The sequence below is a fragment of the Sus scrofa genome, chromosome 8 (genome assembly GCF_000003025.6).
Source record: "Sus scrofa isolate TJ Tabasco breed Duroc chromosome 8, Sscrofa11.1, whole genome shotgun sequence".
NCBI lineage: Eukaryota > Metazoa > Chordata > Mammalia > Artiodactyla > Suidae > Sus > Sus scrofa.
Window position 1 is genome coordinate 3,837,842 of NC_010450.4, and position 18,722 is coordinate 3,856,563.

At 54.3% G+C, this 18,722-nt stretch overlaps 1 protein-coding gene across 1 annotated transcript in view; it reads right to left on the reverse strand.

Moving 5' to 3' along the window:
- TBC1D14 (TBC1 domain family member 14) overlaps window positions 1–18,722 on the reverse strand; it is an 85,470-nt gene that overhangs the window by 4,528 nt on the left and 62,220 nt on the right. The window contains 5 exon segments of the mRNA XM_021100966.1: window positions 1,426–1,684; window positions 10,425–10,534; window positions 13,827–13,955; window positions 14,613–14,684; window positions 17,782–17,876. Coding sequence (XP_020956625.1) covers window positions 1,426–1,684; window positions 10,425–10,534; window positions 13,827–13,955; window positions 14,613–14,684; window positions 17,782–17,876 — 665 coding nt within the window.

Below are 18,722 nucleotides of genomic sequence, written 5' to 3' on the forward strand. Positions count from 1 at the left end.
GCGCCTCGGCGTGGGTCTCGGCCTCGGCTCGGAGCCCGCATGGCCGAGGCTGTGGCGCACCCAGCCGCGCAGCCACTCGTCTGCGTCCTGTCGCTCTAGACTTCCGTTTCTCAAGCTGCGCATGAACAGAACCAGGCAGAACGCGGTCCTTGGGGTCTGGCTTTTCACTTCATGTTTTAGCTTCGCCCACATTGCAGCATGAGCCAGTATTCATTCCTCTTTATGAACTGAATGCATCTATTTCAGAAATGCAACTCACATCACCCTAAACTCAAAACTGTGCCCACTCCCCCCCTCAAAAACCCAGGGGGCATCTCACAGGTCCCATCACAGTGGCCCTGCTCCTTCCCCAAACACCCAGACGGGCAGGCAGGGAGTCTGCCAGCCAAAGAGAGCATCACGTAAGGGACAGGCAACGAGAAGGGCCAGCTCGGGAGGCGGAACAAGGAGCCCCTGAGAGGGACCCTCTCTCTGGTGACTGAATAAACAGGCACTGCCCTGGACAATTAAAAGCGTGAATTTCATGGCATGAAAATTAATGAAGCTGTTCTAAGAAAAAAAGGGGCTGCTAATAAGATCCAAGAAAGAAAGTCTGATCCCCCCAAATAATCGGGCCAAACCTAAGAACTTGGAACCTTGCGGGGCCATCAGATCTGTCCATTTACAGGCAACACCGAACAGAAGGCGCACGTTAACCACACCCAGGGATGTGACCACATCCAGACTGCCGGACCTGCCACGGACAGGAGACCTCGTTTCTTTAAGAAATGAGGCGGGGGGAGAAATGGAAGCTGAGCAGCCTATTTCCTGGAAAAGACTTAAAAGCTCTCTCGGCCGATGGCGCGGTGCAGGCCTTCTTCGGATCTTTATTTGAGCAAACGACGAAGCTGCCGCTGACATGCGGAAACAATTAGAAATGTGAAAACTGGGTATTTGGTGATACGTGGGGGCCATCAACACCGGCCAACCCCACAGGGGACAAAAGCTACAAGGGTGTCCGGAGAGGGAGGACGTAGGAGGCCCAGGCTGGGTGCTCCTCAGCGCTCGCCCGCTCCACCCCGGGAGGCCCTCCTCCCCCTCTGCAATGCCTGGGCTTAGTTCCCTTTGCTTTCTGTCTCTGGCGTTAAAAGGGGGGGGCCAGTGGCTTGGCTTACAAAATACCACCCAACATGCAGAGGACAGCGTGAGGGAAGCCAGAGTTCTGACCTCCCAAGGCCACCTCAGAATCGGCAGGAAGGCTTTTTATCCTCTGGCCCCTTCCTCGGACGGCGACCCCAAGAGGAGACGACTGCCCATGACCCCCCGCGGCAGGGCCACGCCTCAGCCCCAGGCCACCTCACTGCCCCAGCGAGAGCTGCTTTCGAGGGGGCTGCTTCCCACACCAGAGGCGAGCCACCGTTCTGAGGGGACGAAAGGAGCCCTCACCTGAGCCCACTTCTTGTTCCGGCTCTGCATCTGAACCGCCGCTATGGAGGCAAAGAACTCCTCGGCGGGCAGGTCCTCGGGCAGCCGCGTCAGGAACTGCGCCACGTGGATGAAGTCCATCTTGGTCAGGATGTCCTCGAAGAGCTTCAGGATGCCCAGCGCCGTGCGGAACAGGAACTCCTCGCCGTCGCGGCAGAACACATCCCAAATGCGGCAGGCCAGGTCCAGGGGCAGAGATTTGCTGTATAAAGTGAAGATCCTGGAAGACAAGCGTGAGGCTCTCAGGCAGCTCCTCCGGCACAAAGACAGGGCTCTGAGCTCAGGTCCAAGCCCTGGAAATGCTCCCGGGTGAGTCCCTTTCACACCGGGGTCCAGGGAGCCGGGGTGGGCTGGCCTGCCTTCGCTCTGCAGGCCAATTCGCGCACCTCACCAAAGAGCACTCTCAGCTTGCAGCGCCCAGTTTCTGAATCCCTGACAGCAAGTCCTTCTGCATGCAGCAACCATTTCGTGCGCACCTACTCTGCGGCAGGCACTGGATGTTCGACGGATGAGCTCAGGGTCTGGGGGGGACGGAAAGACCACCCAGAAATGCCTGGCTCAGCACACACGGACCCGGAACTCTGAGGAGGAACTCTCCTTCCCCCAGGAGGGCCAGCAAAGGCACAAAGCAAATTCTTCCAAACAAATGTGATTACAAGAAACTGAGCCTGTATTTAACAATGCAAACAAGCCATCGGATGGGGGAAAGGGACATACAGATATGTATTCCCCTAACGATCGGTAACAGCCACAATTCAAACCACCAAACAAATGCCATCTTAAGTGGTCAAACACGTCAATGGGTCTCATTCCCTCCCCCTGGACTGCGCCCAGGCCACAAAGCAAGGTGACCAAACGGCAGCTCTGTGACACCCCCCACGCCCACCCTGGCCCCGCCCGGCAGTGGTGCCATCTGAGGGTGTGTCCTGACCCCCTTCCAGCCAGATGCCCTTTCCTGCTCCGGGCTTCCCCTCTCCACTGGCGCTCATCACAACACCGGCTGCCTGTCTCCACCAACACTGGCCAAGGGCAGGGACCCCACCCAGGGCATCTCCACCCTTGGCTTCCGGCACAGCACCTGGCCAGCTCTGCCAGGACGTGGGCCACAAGCTCCCAGCCCGCTTCAGGATGTCCCGACGTCAGGGGGGCTCACCGCCTTCTCGCCAGGACTCGGCCCGCTACAAGTGGTCATCCTCTCTTGGTGGGGGCGTTCTCCACCCCCCCTGGAAAACCGCTCTGCCACAGGTTTCCGCGGGCCCTCAGTGGCCCCGCTGACTCAGGGGCTGGACTCACACTGCGAGACTGACCTGGTCAGGAGCCCATGTCACCAGACCCTAACAGCAGGACCCTCACCTTCTCTTTCTTTTATTCTTTTATGTCTTTTTAGGGCCGCAGCCATGGCATATGGAAGTTCCCAGGCTAGGGGTCGAATCGGAGCTGCAGCTGCCAGCCTATGGCAACACGGGATCCTTAACCCACCGAGCCACCAGGGAACTCCAAGAATGTACCTTTCAAAGAAACACATGGTTTTCTCGGTGTGTTTGTTTTTCGCTTTTTAGGGCCGCCCCCTCCGCATAAGGAGGTTCCCAGGCTAGGGGGCGAATTGGAACTACAGCTGCCGGCCTCACCACAGCCACAGCAACACAGGATCCAAGCCATGTCTGTGATCTACACCACAGCTTGCGGCAACACCAGATCCTTGACCCGCTGACTGAGGCCAGAGATGGAACTCAAGACCTCATGGTTACTGGTCGGACTCGTTTCCATGCACCATCAAGGGAACGCCAAAAAAAACATGTCTAAAAAACTTTCCCCAACACGTACTCCCCTGCAGCTCAGTTAGATAACCCCTTCCTTGGAAGGCTGTTCCGGGCCCCTGGGCTCGGCTGGGCTTCTCCGGTCTCATACCCCGCTCTCCTAACAGTTACCGAGTGGGGATGGACCCCCACTGAGCACTGCAGACTCTGGCCCAAGAGTCCAGGGTCGCTGCACTCGCTCCTCTGCTCAGGCAGAGGCCCTGGTCTGCAGTCTCTGAGCAGGGAGGGTGTTCACGTCTCACGCCCTCCTCCAGGCAGCACCGCTCGGCCGTGCGCAACGCCCTGACGCTCCCGCTCCCCTCCCACCTCCCCTTCACTGGAAAACCGTTCGTTACCAACAGCTTTCAGACGCCTGACTGTATTTTAAGCCACCTTTAGACTCAAAAACCAGCTGTGAAGAGATACGAACAACGCTCTCCTGGTTCATTCTCAGCGGCGTGGGCAACCTCCTGGTTCACTCTCAGCAGCATGGTTCATCAGGCACCACTCACGCGAGTGAAGGGCCACCCAGCTCCCGAGGGAGCTCAGGAAGCTGCCGCCAGGCTCCGTCCTGCTCCCACAGAAGCCCCGCCACTGCCATCCTGCCGTGTCCACACAGCCTTCCCAGCCTCCAGCCCTTCGAGGCCACTCCCCACAGGGCACCGCGGATGAGTGTGCGAGGAAGGGGCGGGCAGTGGCGGCCCACTGCTGAATGTTCCTTCCGCGAGAGGGAGACCTGAAGGACCTTTCTCCCTCGAGGCACGGCTGTTTTTCTGTCTTGGACCACATGTGTCACTGCACTGCCCATCAAAAATGACAGGTTCTGGAGTTCCCGTCGTGGCACAGTGGTTGACGAATCCGACTAGGAACCATGAGGTTGCGGGTTCGGTCCCTGCCCTTGCTCAGTGGGTTAACGATCCGGCGTTGCCATGAGCTGTGGTGTAGGTCGCAGATGCGGCTCGGATCCCGTGTTGCTGTGGCTCTGGCGTAGGCCAGTGGCTACGGCTCCGATTCGACCCCTAGCCTGGGAACCTCCATATGCTGCGGGAGCGGCCCAAGAAATAGCAACAACAACAACAACAACAAAAGACAAAAAACAAAAGACAAAAAAAAAAAAAAAAAAAAAGACAGGTTCAGGTACCAATTCAACTAATGCCAAAAAGGTCTTTCTACCTTGCTAAACTAATGAAGTGGCTTATAAAAGACAAGAAACACAAATCGTATCTATTTTCCCCACGAAGTCAGAGGAACAGACCAGTGTCCTGTCAAGCCATCACAATTTCCAGAAAACATTCTTATCCAGCAAGGCCTAAGTGACCGCCTGCCCAGGTCTGCAGGCGACGGGGGCCGCGTTGGGGCGGGGAGCCCACCGCCTCCCCGGCCGGGCAAGGAGGCACAGCCTCCTCCTCGGAACCGACTCCGACCCGGCCTGCCCCCACAGGCTGGGCGGCAGGCCAACCAGGGCTGGCCGCTGCTGCATCTGCTCCACCTGAATCCTCCACTTCGGGGAGGAACAAGCGCCACCTCCAGGTGAGAAAGCCACGAGTGAAGGCGCTGCAGGAACCGGCTGTCAGCCTGAGGCGAGAGGCCGTCCAGCTGGGAGGCCCCAAGGCAAGGGCCTTCGAGGCCCAACATCACCAACTTCCAGCTGTGCCCAGATTCTCCCATCCTGACTGGTTCCTAAGAATGAGCCTGTGGGAGTTACCGCTATGGTACGGTGGGTTAAGAATCCGACTGCGGCAGCTTGGGTTGCTGTGGAGGTGTGGGTTGGATCCCTAGCCCAGTGCAGCGGGTTAAAAGGATCCAGCACTAGTGGAGCTGGGGCGCGGGTCACAGATGCAGCTCAGATTTGATCCCTGGCCTGGAAACTTCCTTATGCCACGGGCACAGCCATAAATTTAAAAGACTAAATTAAATTAAAATGAGCATTTGAAAAAAAAAAAAAAAGAGCATTTGTCCCCTGTGGTGGCTTAGAAAGCAGCCCTGAACCCCACCCCACCCCCACCATGGAACCCCCTGTGCCCCTCAAACTCAAGACAAGCAGTCAATACAGACATGGCTAAATAACTACTCAGCCTCCTTAGACTTTCGTGAGGATTAAGTAAAGCAGCATTAAACACCCGACATAGAACTGCATTCATTAAAAAACTGAAGGTAGTGGCACATTCTAAATCAACCACACTTTAATAAAAAAAAGAAGAAAATCTGAAGGTAGTTATATATAAATCTCAGTTCAAATTTCACTAACAGGCCCAAGCCCTGCCCCACTCGGTGCTCCCAGAGCCCCCCTGACCTGAGCCCAGGTTACATGGCCAGCACCTCGCGGGGCTGCAGGCAGGAGGTTAGTAACGTGAACCTGTCTTAGAACACGGGCTCCACCTTCCGCCCAGCTGTGCGCTGGTGCCCCGTGGCTGGCTGGGCCCTTCCTGTGAGCAGGTTTCCCATCTGCAGGCTTGGAACCCTCCTGCCCCCCACGCACCCTAAAGAGGCCCCTCTTGGCCAGACGTGGCTCTGGATGCCTGCGTGCTCAGAAGGACAACCCCTCTGCGGAGGAGTTTCCAGGCACCCCGAAACCTGACTCAGTAGAACTACAATTTCCCAACAGTAACTTCACCTTGAACCTTGCCTTTAAGCTACAGGTTCAGTGTGATTTGCCGGACCTCCACGTAGTACCAATGGCCTTCCAGAACCATGCATCGCGCTACGGAATGTTCCACCTGATGCTTTTATTAATTCAGGATTAGCTATTACAAAACCCACTTTGGCCTCTGAATACTTCTGCCATTTGACAGCAGTGGGAAGTGTTTTGATAAGTTAAATGACCACATTCGGACCTCTCACAAACCAGGGACCCTGACTGGGAGAAGCTGTGGCACTGGGAGTCAGCACGGCTGGTGAGACCCTGTTCTGACCTCCATCTGTGTGTGAGCGGAAAGGGTGACAGGCACACGCAACAGGACCCCTGCCAGGAAGGGGGCATCAGCCAGTCAATCTAAGCCTCAGCCCTGAAATCTCTGCACCACTGGCAGACAGCACCCCCAAGCCCACAGGGGCGGGGAGGCTGGCACCGAGTGATCCTCGGGCTGGATTCAATGTGTTCAAACTCAGGAAAGGGCCCCTCAGGAACACAGGCGTTCTTGGACCTACGAGCCTGAGCCACGCGTGCGGCCAGCCCCGAGGGCCACAGAGGGGGCTGACAAAGCTCGGTCGGCTACAGGAACAGCAAAAGAGCCGAGGCTCTCGGGGGTGGGTGCTCTGAGGGGGAGCATCAGGCGCCAGGGTGGGGGGAGAGGAGAGGGCGTTCCAGAGGAACTCTCGAACCAACGAGACGGTGCCCTGCAGCGCTAGCGGCCAGACAGACCAGCCTGAGAAGGAAGGACAATTCCTAGGTGGCCTCTGACCTTGTCGCTGAATCTGCACACCCACACAGCTCAAGCCGGGATACTCGCGGGCCAGATCACAGGCCCCCAGCCCTCGGACGTGCACGTGGAGCCCTCTGCTCACCATGCACAGGGCAGCGCCACCAGCCTCTGCGGCTCAGGCGGGCCCACTGTCAAGGGTGCAGAGGTGGCTCTGGGGACGGTGATGTGATCAGGCAGAAAAAGCCAAAGCTCCGGAGTGGGAGCGGTCTGGACCGCTCACCCAGGCGTGCCACTGGGCGAGGGGCCTCTGTGGCTTCCTTTGTGCGAAGATGGACCCGCTCCAGAGGTCCCTGAAGATGAAAGGAGCAACGGTTGTCTCTGAAACGCCAGCTTCTAGGGCAGGTCCTGAGCAAAACTGGCTCTGTTCCTAGGCAACCTTCCCAATGCCCACTCTGCCTCCGACCTGAGCTTTTACCCAACTATTAGCACCTGACTCATCACCGCAAACCACCCCCGGGTGTGGACTGAAAGGCATAAAGCATGAACGCACGGTTTTCCCGTGCTTAATCCCACTCGCACCCTCACTCAGGACTTGCTGTGCGCCGAGCCCTGCAAATACAGACAATGATCTACTTGGTCCGAATTCTAGAAGACAGTCAAGCCCTTCTCCAAGAACAGGCCACACCAGCAGACGTCTCATCAAAGCACAGTGGGCAGCACTCAGCATCAGGCCCCAACCACGTCATGTCACAAAGGCCCCAGCAGTGGAATCCTCGAACCCTTTCGTTCAGACCCCGTGCCCTCTGTGCCAAGTTCACCACCTGCCAGTCTGACACGCGCAGCATACGCTCCTCAGGTGCTGCTGCACCTCGGGAACCGCTCTGTGACCAAGACCAAACCCCCGGAAAGAACTCCGTGTGGAGGTGCAGGCGCCCTGGAGCAGGCGACGGAGCCTGAACCCAGCGCTGCTGCTCGGGCAGCCATGTGACCTTGGGGCAGGTCACCGTGCCTCTGGACCTCCGTTTCCTCCTGCGGAGAAGAGGGGTCACTACCCACTCCAAGGGGTAAATGAGAGAGGCCCTGGGCTCCATGAATGGGGGTGGCCTTGGCCTTTGCCCCAGTGGATGACAGGCTCTTCAGCCTAGAACGAAAACAGACAAGCAGTCCTCACGCTGCCCGTGGTCCCGCCGCTGATCACTGCACCACGGCCCCGTCAGAGAGGACCAGCACCAGCTTTTTTGGGAACAAGCAGAACCGGAAACTTCAGAATCCTCTGCTCGTGTAGAGGCTGGTACTGTTTCATGAAACCTTAGGCCATATACCTCTGTCTGTCTGTCTGTCTGTCTACCCTCTCTGTACCATCTATCTCTCTATCTTTATCTCTCTCTCTGTCTCTATCCATCCAATTTTTATCTCTCTATCCATCTCTCTCTGTCTCTATCTATCTATCCATCTACCATCGTCAAACTGCTGCACCCATGGCCACATGCTGGGCCACAACATAAACATCGTATTTCCTTCTGCACGCCAGGGTGAAAAAAGTTTGAAAGACCCTATTCAGGAGAGTTGTTCTCCAGACTTCACTTTCAGCCGGGAATCCTAAGAATCTAACTTGAGGGCCTTAAGCGGCTATGGGAGAGCTGTGACCCCTCCCACACCCTCTCCAGCAGTCGTGGGCTCGAGGCCTGGGAATCTGAGAGGTCAGGGTTCACAGCCAAATTAAGAGCACGTGTGCACCTGCAGCGGGTCAGCCCACCCAAGAGCTGGGTGTTCCAGTGTGGGGAGATCATTTGTTAGTTAAATAAAGGGGCCTCTGAGGCAAGCCCCGGGCTCTTGCTCCCAGCACAGCCAGGCAGCCCAGCCCAGCAGCCTGTCGACGGCCACTGCGAGCGAGGCCTGACGTCTATTCCATTCCACGGCGACCCCAGCTCCTGTGGCTGCAGCTACGCGCTGACTTCCAAACCCTTGTTCCAGCAAGAATTCAGCAGTCAGAACAGTGTCAGGGTTTAGGACAGAAGCAACGAACACCAAGAATCCCAAAGGTTCGCTCCCATAGGTGTAGACAAATCAGCTTTATTTAAGGGACTGAGCCACTTTTCAGACGGCATTCAGACTTTACTTTCTAGAAGCCTTTAAAAGTGAGGCTTCTAGAAAGTGAAAAAAGTGAGCAAAAAAAAAAAAAAAATCAAACCAGCTCTGTGTCCCCAGCAGTCCTGGGCTCACAGTGCAAGCTCAGGCTGGTGCCCCAACGGGCCTTTCAGTGAGCTGAGCGACACCTTTCCTTCTGCGAGTCGGCGGTGGGGACGCTGGGGGTCAGCCTACAGGCCCTGAAAGGCTAACCACCTCAAATGACTGACGAGGAGACAGGCTCAGGGAGGTTCCGGGGCCTCGCCTCCAGGTGAGGACGAGCAGGGCCAGGCGTGGGCGGGACTGCAGGCATCGGACCCCCACCGCCCTCCCCACAGCTGGAGAGGATGCTCCTTTGCTCCCCTAACTACCCCCGGCCTTCTCACCTGTGCCCTCAGGGTGACGTGCCAGCCTCTCCAAAGGCGACCACACCCTCCTCTGTGCAGACTGGCCTGGTCTACTGCGATGCCCGAGAGGTACCGCCAGACCCCTGGGTCCAAGACCAAATCCACCCCAGTCCTGCCCAATCCGCCCCTGTGTTCCGACCCCAGCCGGTGCACCAGCCCTCCTGCCACGGCTGCAGGACCTTCCCTGGGGCCACAGCTTTCCTCTCGACAGCGTGTCCGCCCTCCTACTCTCTAGCAGCCTCAGCTCAAGCCCAGGTCTCCTCCCCTCCCCACACCCTTCTTTTTAGGGCTGTGTCTGCGGCATGTGGAAGGTCCTGGGCCAGGAGTTGAATTGGAACTGCAGCTGCGGCCTATGCTGCAGCCACAGCAACTCGGGATCCAAGCCACATCTGTGACCTGCACAGCAACGTGTGGTAATGCCAGAGCCTTAACCCACGGAGACAGGCCAGGGATCGAACCCGCATCCTCACAGAGACAACGCTGGGTCCTTAACCCGCTGAGCCACAAAGGACACTCCCCTGGTCTCTTTTCCCTACTTTGCCTCTGCCTCCAGGTTCCCCTGCCTCCCAGCCTCACCCAAGCAGAAGCCTTCAACCATGCCCTCTGGCCCTGTAATCCCATCCAAGCTCCTCAGCCTGGCATCTGAGACCCACCAGATTGGCCTCAACTCCCGCCAGCTATTCCTGCCCTTGACTTTAGCCCCCACATCACCACACCAACTCCTACAGCCCTGCTGATTCCGAAACACCGCATGCTCGTGTCACATCTTAGCTCCAACTCCTGTGTCGCCTCTGTGTACTCTGACCCCAAGCCTGGCTCCAGGCCGCTGTCCTCCCCTCCCTCCAGAGACAGCCTAAGTCACATGCTGTACAGCTCAGCTGTCCACGGCCAGTCTCCCCCTCTGGGCAGGAGCCCAGACGGGCAGGCATCGTGTCTGGCTCTGCATCCAAGTGGGGAGCCCGCACAGGCCTGGGGCTGGTGCTGGGGCTTCCACACGGAAGCAGCGGATCGACGGCACCCTGAAAACACAGCCCAGAACAGCATTCTCCTCCAGAGGGAGGTGTGGGGCCTGTCAGTGTCACAGGCAGTCAGAGAGCAACAGAGCTGAGCAGGTGACCAGAGCATGGGGCTGGGGACGCAGGGCGCCTCACGCTCCCGGCAGCCAGGGAAAGCAGAACATGGGGGGTGGGCCGAGCCCCGAAAGCTGCTGGCACGAGGAATGGAAGGGGGGCATGGAGGGGAGAAGACACGTAAAAATGCAGCCTTACCAATCAATTAGGTAGATGTCCGGAGTTAAGTTGTTTTTCTTGAAGTGAGCAAATAATTTCGGCAAATTTTCTTCAAAGAATACCTCAAATGCAGCAAAATAAGTCAACATCTAGGGAGATAATAGGAAATAAATAAACTCGTTACCAGCACGTTTCCGATCTAGAAAGAAGTCAATATACTTAAACCTTGAGGACCCGACAGCCGCCTTCGTGTGTAACTGCTCACACGTCCTCGCCCCAAAGTCGGTGCCACCCAGGCAACTTCGAAACAAGCCCAGTGGCTCACCTCATAGGAACACCACTGACCACGACTTGTTATGTCTTCCATTTGGAGATAAAACAACTGGAACCCAGAGCAGTTTCATAGCTTGCCCTATGAGGCCTCGTTACCCGTGTGTGGCAAGGCGGGGACCCGAACCCGTGCCTGGCCCTCGGCAGAGGCTGACGGGCTCATCCTTCTCCAGGAGCCAGGGCTGAATTCACTGTCGAAATGGTCTGGAAAGGCATGCCTACCTCCTCCGGACTCGCAGCACGTCTGGGGGGACTGTACGACAGCTCCCGAGGCGAGGGCCGCACCACGGCAGCTCAAAAGTGCAGCCCCTTCAACGCAGCGAGGAGGAAACGCTGAAGGGGGGAAGCAGCCATGGCCTGCGTTCCCCCAGCACAGGCCTTTCTGCCTCTCGGAGGGTCGGCGGGAAAACCAACTGCGAGGAGCGGGGCCGGGAGCGACACACGCGGGAGGCTGGAGGCGCGCGGGCAGACGGCCCCTCCGATGATGTCCACACACATGATGCAGGCATGTGCTGGGCACCAGCAGCCCCAGCCAGGGGCCACCTGGCCGCCCAGGGGACCTCCGGCCACGCCTCAGGACCCGCCTGGCTCTTGCAACCAGGGAGGGAGGTGCTGCTGGCTTCGGGTGGGTGGAGGCCAGCGGCGCTGCTCAACGCCTTCCACGCAGGGCAGCCTCAGCTCGGCTCCGGCCCCGGGTGTCACAGCACGGCTGCACGGGAGGCCGGTCGTAAAGGCGGGACCCGCTCAACCTGACGACTCCGTGGTCTCCCCTTGATGACACTAACTAAACATTTTACGTACAGTTTTGATCACGTGTTTCCAAAGAGGGAACTGGGATCTTATCTTCCAAATTAGAAAGTGTTCCGACGTAGATCACATTATTATCTATAAAAAGTTTTTCCTGACTATGACAGCAGTATCTGTACAATGCTTACTGTAGAAAGCTTACAAAAAGTACAGAAATGAATAAAGACCATCCATGAACACTACCAACGCGGGGGTTTATTTCCTTCCATTGTTAAATATGGGGTTATTATGGCATATGTTCTGTTTTACATACTTCTGAAAATAAATGAGCATTTTATCTTAAACACTTTTCCTATACAATTCTTTGCAAACATCAGTATGGTACTTGACATATTTCCAGATTTTAATGAGCCACTCCCCATTCCCCTAAATCCCTACTTTCAAATGTTTTCATTTTCACAATGGAAAATAATTTTAAATTTTTATTAAATAATTATAAACAACTGTGTAATAAATTCTTTATGCACGGTGCTTTGTCCACAGGTGTGGCTTTCTCAGAACTGATTTTTTTGTTTGTTTTCATGCTATACATAGTTTCTTTTTTTTTTTTTTCTTCTTTTGTCTTTTTTTTGCCATTTCTAGGGCCGCTTCTGCAGCATATGGAGGTTCCCAGGCTAGGCATCTAATCAGAGCTGTAGCCGCCGGCCTACACCAGAGCCACAGCAATGTGGGATCCGAGCCACATCTGCGACCTACACCACAGCTCACAGTAACGCCGGATCATTAACCCACTGAGCAAGGCCAGGAATCGAACCCACAACCTCATGATTCCTAGTCGATTCGTTAAGCACTGTGCCATGACGGGAACTCCCATAGTTTATTTCTGACTGGAGAAGAAAACAGTTAACAATTTAAAGGTATACCTATAAAACCTGGGAGACGACTAAGTCAACAATTTCTAATTCATAAGATTAGGAGACTAAGGCTCGAATCTACTAAAAAAAAGTATACAGGGTTATGCAGCAAGTTAGTGACAAGGCTGAGGCTACAGCTTTGAGCTTGTAACAACCACAGCAAACCATACCTTGCTGCTGAAATGACCAGCTGTCAGCACCAATTTTACAAGAAGAACTACCGCCACTGTCTGCTGCTACTGACACCTAAGAGCGAACTGTCTTCAGAGGAGCGATGCCCACTTACACGTCGCTTCACAGCCACCGTTTAGCAGCCGTCTTAAAACACTTACGAAAACGTATGTAATGACAGAGCAAGAAACACTCCGGAGTCCTTAAGATATTAAGGAGGAAAAATTCCCTGGCTGATCTGAACGATTAGACTGTTGGTCCGAAAGGCCTGGTGACAAATTATCAGCAAGCTGTTCACAAGGGATGAGCAGACCAAGACAACGCTGGTGAAAAAGCGGGTGGATGCGCTGAACTGTGACTCTCTTCTGGGCTACGGGAAGCACACGGGTTTCAATGCCAGCTCTTCACTGACCAGCTACGGGCCTCGAACAGGCCACATCATCCCCGAGCCTCGCTCCCTCATCTGCGTCTGGCAGGGGATGCATCTCCGGGAGCAGGAGGGACCCCCCCAGGACAAGGACTGTCACCTCCTTCCGAACACGCAGGTCTACAGCAGCCTCCTGAACACACCGCTGCTGCCCCTGTCAGGGCAGGGGCTGCCCTCAAACGCGTCTCGCCTCCCGGGTACAAGCCCGTGTGAAGCAGAGCCCCACGTGGCCTGAGCCAGTCTGGTGGACAGACTCAGCGTGGTTCTGGTCCTGAGCTTCTGCTTTGCCACAAAGTGCGCCCCTCTGTGCAAGAACCACCCCTCCTCCCTCACCTGAGGAATATACTTTGAGATACCTTCTGAAAAAAACCATTAAGAAATCCACACGGAGTTCCCGTCGTGGCGCAGTGGTTAACGAATCCGACTAGGAACCGTGAGGTTGCGGGTTCGGTCCCTGCCCTTGCTCAGTGGGTTAACGATCCGGCGTTGCTGTGAGCTGTGGTGTAGGTTGCAGATGTGGCTCGGATCCCGCGTTGCTGTGGCTCTGGCGTAGGCCGGTGGCTACAGCTCTGATTCAACCCCTAGCCTGGGAATCTCCATATGCCGCGGGAGCGGCAAGAAATAGCAACAACAACAACAACAAAAGACAAAAGACAAAAAAAAAAAAATCCACACAAATGGCTGTCAACCACCTGTCTTTGAAGTTCGACGCAATGCCAATCACCCTCCGTGTGACCTAGTGCCGCTCACTCTACATATCTCAGTGGAGGGAAATGCCGTCTTTTTCCCATGAGAGAAAGGAGGATAGGCAACCCCCGCCGTGTGAAGACACAGTACCCAGGGGATACTTACAAGGCCATGGTCCACTCGGAAAAACGCCATTTGACAGGGTTTATTCAGAAGATTAGAGAAAGCAATGAAGGCATCTGCAGTGTCCAAGTTCAGGATCAACACTGCCGCTATGAAGGACATGCCCTGAACCTGAGAGGAGAGAAAAAGGCGTCAAACGAACACGGCCACCGCGGTCAGAGCAGCTCTGCCATCTCACTGAAAGAGGCACTGACGCCTCTCCCGGGCAGGGCCCAGGCTGCGCCCTCCCGCTGCCCCCCGCCAAAGGCGGAACTGACAGCCCCCGATCCTGACCTGTCCTTACTCAGAGCCCCCAGCCTCGGGTGCGCTCCTCCAGTCCCGCCCCCAATGCACGGAAAACCGCCACGACCCCGCCTTCTGCACATGAAAGGCTGCTCTAGAAGGCACAGTCCACTGCGTGGGAGAGACGCGCGTCTAACGGAACTGCTCTAAAACCATGCAGGAGCACATCTGCCAGGTCGCAGTAACACCAGCGGCGCCGTTTTATAAACGGTTACTGCTAAAAGCTTTTTTGATTTAATGCTGAAAAACATGACATGCACTAAATGAGGATCAAGTACCATTAAAGTGCGATTAATGCCACAGCAGCCGGGTCAGCTCAATTTCTCTACAAGGAAACTGAGGCAAAAGTCATTTACCGTGAGACTTTTCACACTCAACAAAAAACGGGGGCGGTCAACCCGCCGTCTGCAGCTAAGATGTGCTGGGCGGTACTGGGACTTTCTTTCTGGATGGGAACAGAATGAAATAGTGAAAACGGTCACTTACGTAACCCACATCCGGCCGGTAACAAGTGTAAGCGCCCAGAATGCTGTGCAACGTGTCATGGTACGGACCACCCTGCAAGGACCAACGCCAGAGACAGCGCGCGTCAGCCGCGTCAGCGCTCAGACCCCACAGGCGCGCCTGCTGCTCCCACGGAGAACTAGCTGCCAAGCATCATGCCAGCAGCTCAACATGTGCTATGTGACTGGACCCATGAGCCACCACGTCAAGGGGGCGAGGACGTCCGCGCCTACAGAGCTGCTCTGAAGGCAGCCGGGGAGTCCCGTGAGAGCATCCACCACGCTGGACGAGCATCCTTCACTCGGCTCCTGCTGGACAACTGCACTTCCCTTCAAGGCTCGGCAGGAGATGGGGGGGGGGCACCCTGCCGTGCCCACCGTCCCTCTGCCGCCACCTCCCAGCCACGCCCTTGTTCTGAGGATCTTTTTTTTTTGTTTTTAATCATTTATTTGTATATATTTTTTTTCCTACTGTGCAGCATGGTGACCCACTTACACACAGACGTGTTCCACCCTAAGTGACTAGACAGAGTTCCCAGTGCTACACAGCAGGACCCCACTGCTAATCCACCCCGAATACAACACTCTGCATCTGTTCACCCCAAGCTCCCCGTCCCTCCCACTCCCTCCCTCTCCCCCTTGGCAATCACAAGTCTATTCTCCAAGTCCATGAGTTTCTTTTCTGTGGAAGGTTCCTTTGTGCTATATGTTATGTTCCAGATGTAAGTGATATCATGTGGTATCTGTCTTTCTCTTTCTGACTTACTTCACTCGGGATGAGAGTCTCTAGTTCCATCCATGTTGCTGCAAATGGCATTATTTTGTTCTTTTGATGGCTGAGTAGCATTCCATTGTATATATACACCACATCTGACTGATCCAATCATCTGTCAGTGGACATCTGGGTTGCTTCCATGTCTCGGCTATTGGGAATGGTGCTGTAATGAACATGTGGGTGCGTGTGTCTTTTTTAAGGAGAGTTTTGTCTGGATATATGCCCAAGAATGGGATTGCTGGGTCACATGGTAGTTCTGTGTCTAGACTTTTAAGGTCCCTCCATACTGTTCTCCATAGTGGCTGTACCAGCTTACATTCCCACCAACAGTGCAGGAGGGGCCTTATGAATGATGGCCATTCTGACTGGTGTGAGGTGGTATCTCACGGTAGTTCTGATTTGCACGTCTCTCACAATTAGTGATGTTGAGCATTGTTTCAAGTGCTTGTGGGCCATCTGTATGTCTTCCTTGGAGAAATGTCTGTTCAGGTCCTTTGGCCATGTGTGAATTGGGCTGTTGGCGTTTTTGCTGTTGAGTTGTGGGACCTGCTTGTGTATTTTAGAGATTAGGCCCTTGTCAGCTGCTCGTCTGACACGAGTTTCTGCCACTCTGTGAGCTGTCTTTCTGTTTCCTTCGCTGAGGGTCTTTTCTGCCTCCTTCCCCCTGCCTGTCACTGTCTTGGCGTCTTGTGTTTTTCAGGACGGCAGGTGTAGCAAATACACTGTAATTCTTAAGTCCTAATAGCTTCCATTTTATTCCAAACATTTTCCCAGCTCTCCCATCCCTCCAAGATTTGCATTCGTTCCTGTAACTTCTTCCAAAATGTTAGTGCTGGAATTTCTTTTTCCTAGCTGGGCGCACAGGCACCTTGCACGGACGTTAAGGTGTCTGAAGACACTGTGAGACGATGGCCTTGGCCCACATGCTGTGCTCTCTGTGCGTGTCTGCCATGTGGCTACCCAAGAATGCCACTGCCCAACCATCCCACCTGACATTCAAAAAGAAGAGGCACTTCCAAATCACGGAGGACAAAAGAAAACAGAAATGGAAAGGTAAAAAGACGACCTCCAGGGCGAAGAGGGTGAGAGAGAGGGGGATGGAGAGGGACCCTGGGCGGCATCAGATGTCCGCTTAAGGACGGCTGTCAACTGTCACCAAGTGAAATCCGGTCTAAGGACAAATAAGAGAAGAGCAGAAGCACTACACTGACCTTTTCTTAAAGCTAAAAGTGCTTAACTGAAAAGGTTTTCCACTATCCCTCCGATTACATCCTTTCTTTGGGGAAAATAGTGCCCACAGACGGCAGTTCCTTATTTTAAATGCCCTTAACTTGTTTGGGACATTCCACGGTTCCCCCATATTCCTTCTTCATTTTTAAAAATATTGTCCATTCATGAAATTTAGAACTTTGGGACCCATGGACTGAGAGAGACACACTCAAGGAACCGAGAACAAAGAGAAAAGCCGCCTGTCCCCAACCTTATCCAAGAGACCCCTAGAGCTCTCTCCTGAACACATCTTTCTGCACCAAGGTCATCACCGGTGACTCTCAAAGCCAGTGACACTGAATCTCCAAGAGATGCTCCATGGAAAATGTGCTGGAACCTGGGTCTGGAAAAGGCTGCACCTTGGTGCCCACAGAAGGGAGCAGCTCTCAGACCCGACTCGGTTCTCTGATGGCCCTTCTCAGCTACCCTCCAAGTGCGTCCCAAAGCTGTGCGCTCACACTCTTTCCTCCGGAGTAAGGCTGCCTTGCGGCTGGTTCGTCCCTCAAAGAGAGCAGCCAACCAACAGTAGTGAGCAGGGCCCATGGCAGTGAGCTGCAGCCTCTCTGTTCATTCCTTAGCAAGGTTCCCTCTGCCAAAAGGAGCTGGGGGCGCCCTGAGCCATCAGCTGTTTGGTGCTTCCATTCCGGTCCTTCTGCCCGGAATGTCTTTCCATTCTCTGCTCAGACTGTCATTCAAACCTGGTCCGACCACAGCCCAGAGCCACTTGCCCTCTGACAGCCTGCCTGACCCTCAGGCCCTACTGCTCCCGGCTGCTTCCCGGGCTACGGAGAGTACTGGGGACACAGCCACTTGCCACTAACTGATCTGTTCTCATCTGTTCCACTCTCCTCACTGGTTAGCCTGCGTGAGCAAGGCGTGGTATCATACTAGACGGGACAGAATCAGACTGGGTATTTCAGAACTATTAAATACATGCTGGAAAGGATCAATTACCCTTATTTTTAAAAATCTAAACGTATTAACATAAGACTCGCCCTCCTGCGAAAAAAACCCTAGTACTGTTCAAACTTGATTACAAAGACATGCAATTTGGCATCTATGAGTTTTCGACAAAGCGCACGTAAAGCAACCAGCGACCACCACCTACCTGCTGGAAAATGCAGAGATTAGGAAACGTTCTGGAAATGTCCAGTTTAATAAGCTCCAGGCTGGCTTCTCTGTCTGCTGCTGAAAAACCAACATCTGTCAAAAGACCAAGAGTCATCACACCTCTCGGAGGCAAGCATCTGGAGTGACTGCAAGTCTCTGAACTTTCATAAGAACGAAACATCTGGAGTGACTGCAAGTCTCTGAACTTTCATAAGAACAGAACAAGGAAAGTTCTCCAGAAGCACACGAGCCTCATTACAACTGGAACCAACACAGTCGCCTTTGTAGAGTTTCTTACGTGAAGAGCAAAATCCTCTCAACACCATCCAGTGCTAGAGCATTGTCAGGTATTTTCTAGAGCCTGAAATCAAGATCTAATTTGATATTACCTTTTAAATTTTTTTTTTTTCCTTTTTAGGGCTGCACCCACAGCACATGGAAGTTTCCAGGCTAGGGGTCAAATCGGAGCTACAGCTGCAGGCCTACACCACAGCCACGGCAACACAGGACCCAAGCCGAGTCTGCGACCTACACCACAGCTCACGGCAACGCCGGATCCTTAAACCACGGAGCAAGGCCAGGGATTGAACCTGCGTCCTCATGACTAACAGTTGGGTTCTTAACCTGCTGGGTCACGACAAGAATTCCAAATTTGATATTACCTTTTATCAACAACTGTCAGTGGAAGTAAAGACAAGAGAACAGACACAAATGATTTCCAGGCACAGAAAATACAAAAAAAGAAAGAAAGAAATCATTATCTGATCCAGAACATCGCTGTGTAAACTTAGACTCTGTGGGGGTTGCTCCATAGACAATACTCACCTGCACTATTTCTAACAAACACTTGTGAATAACCTGCTTTATATATATTTTTTAAATCCAATACCACACAGGCAGTACAAAAAAAGATCAGTAAAAAGATGTCACTTAACCAAG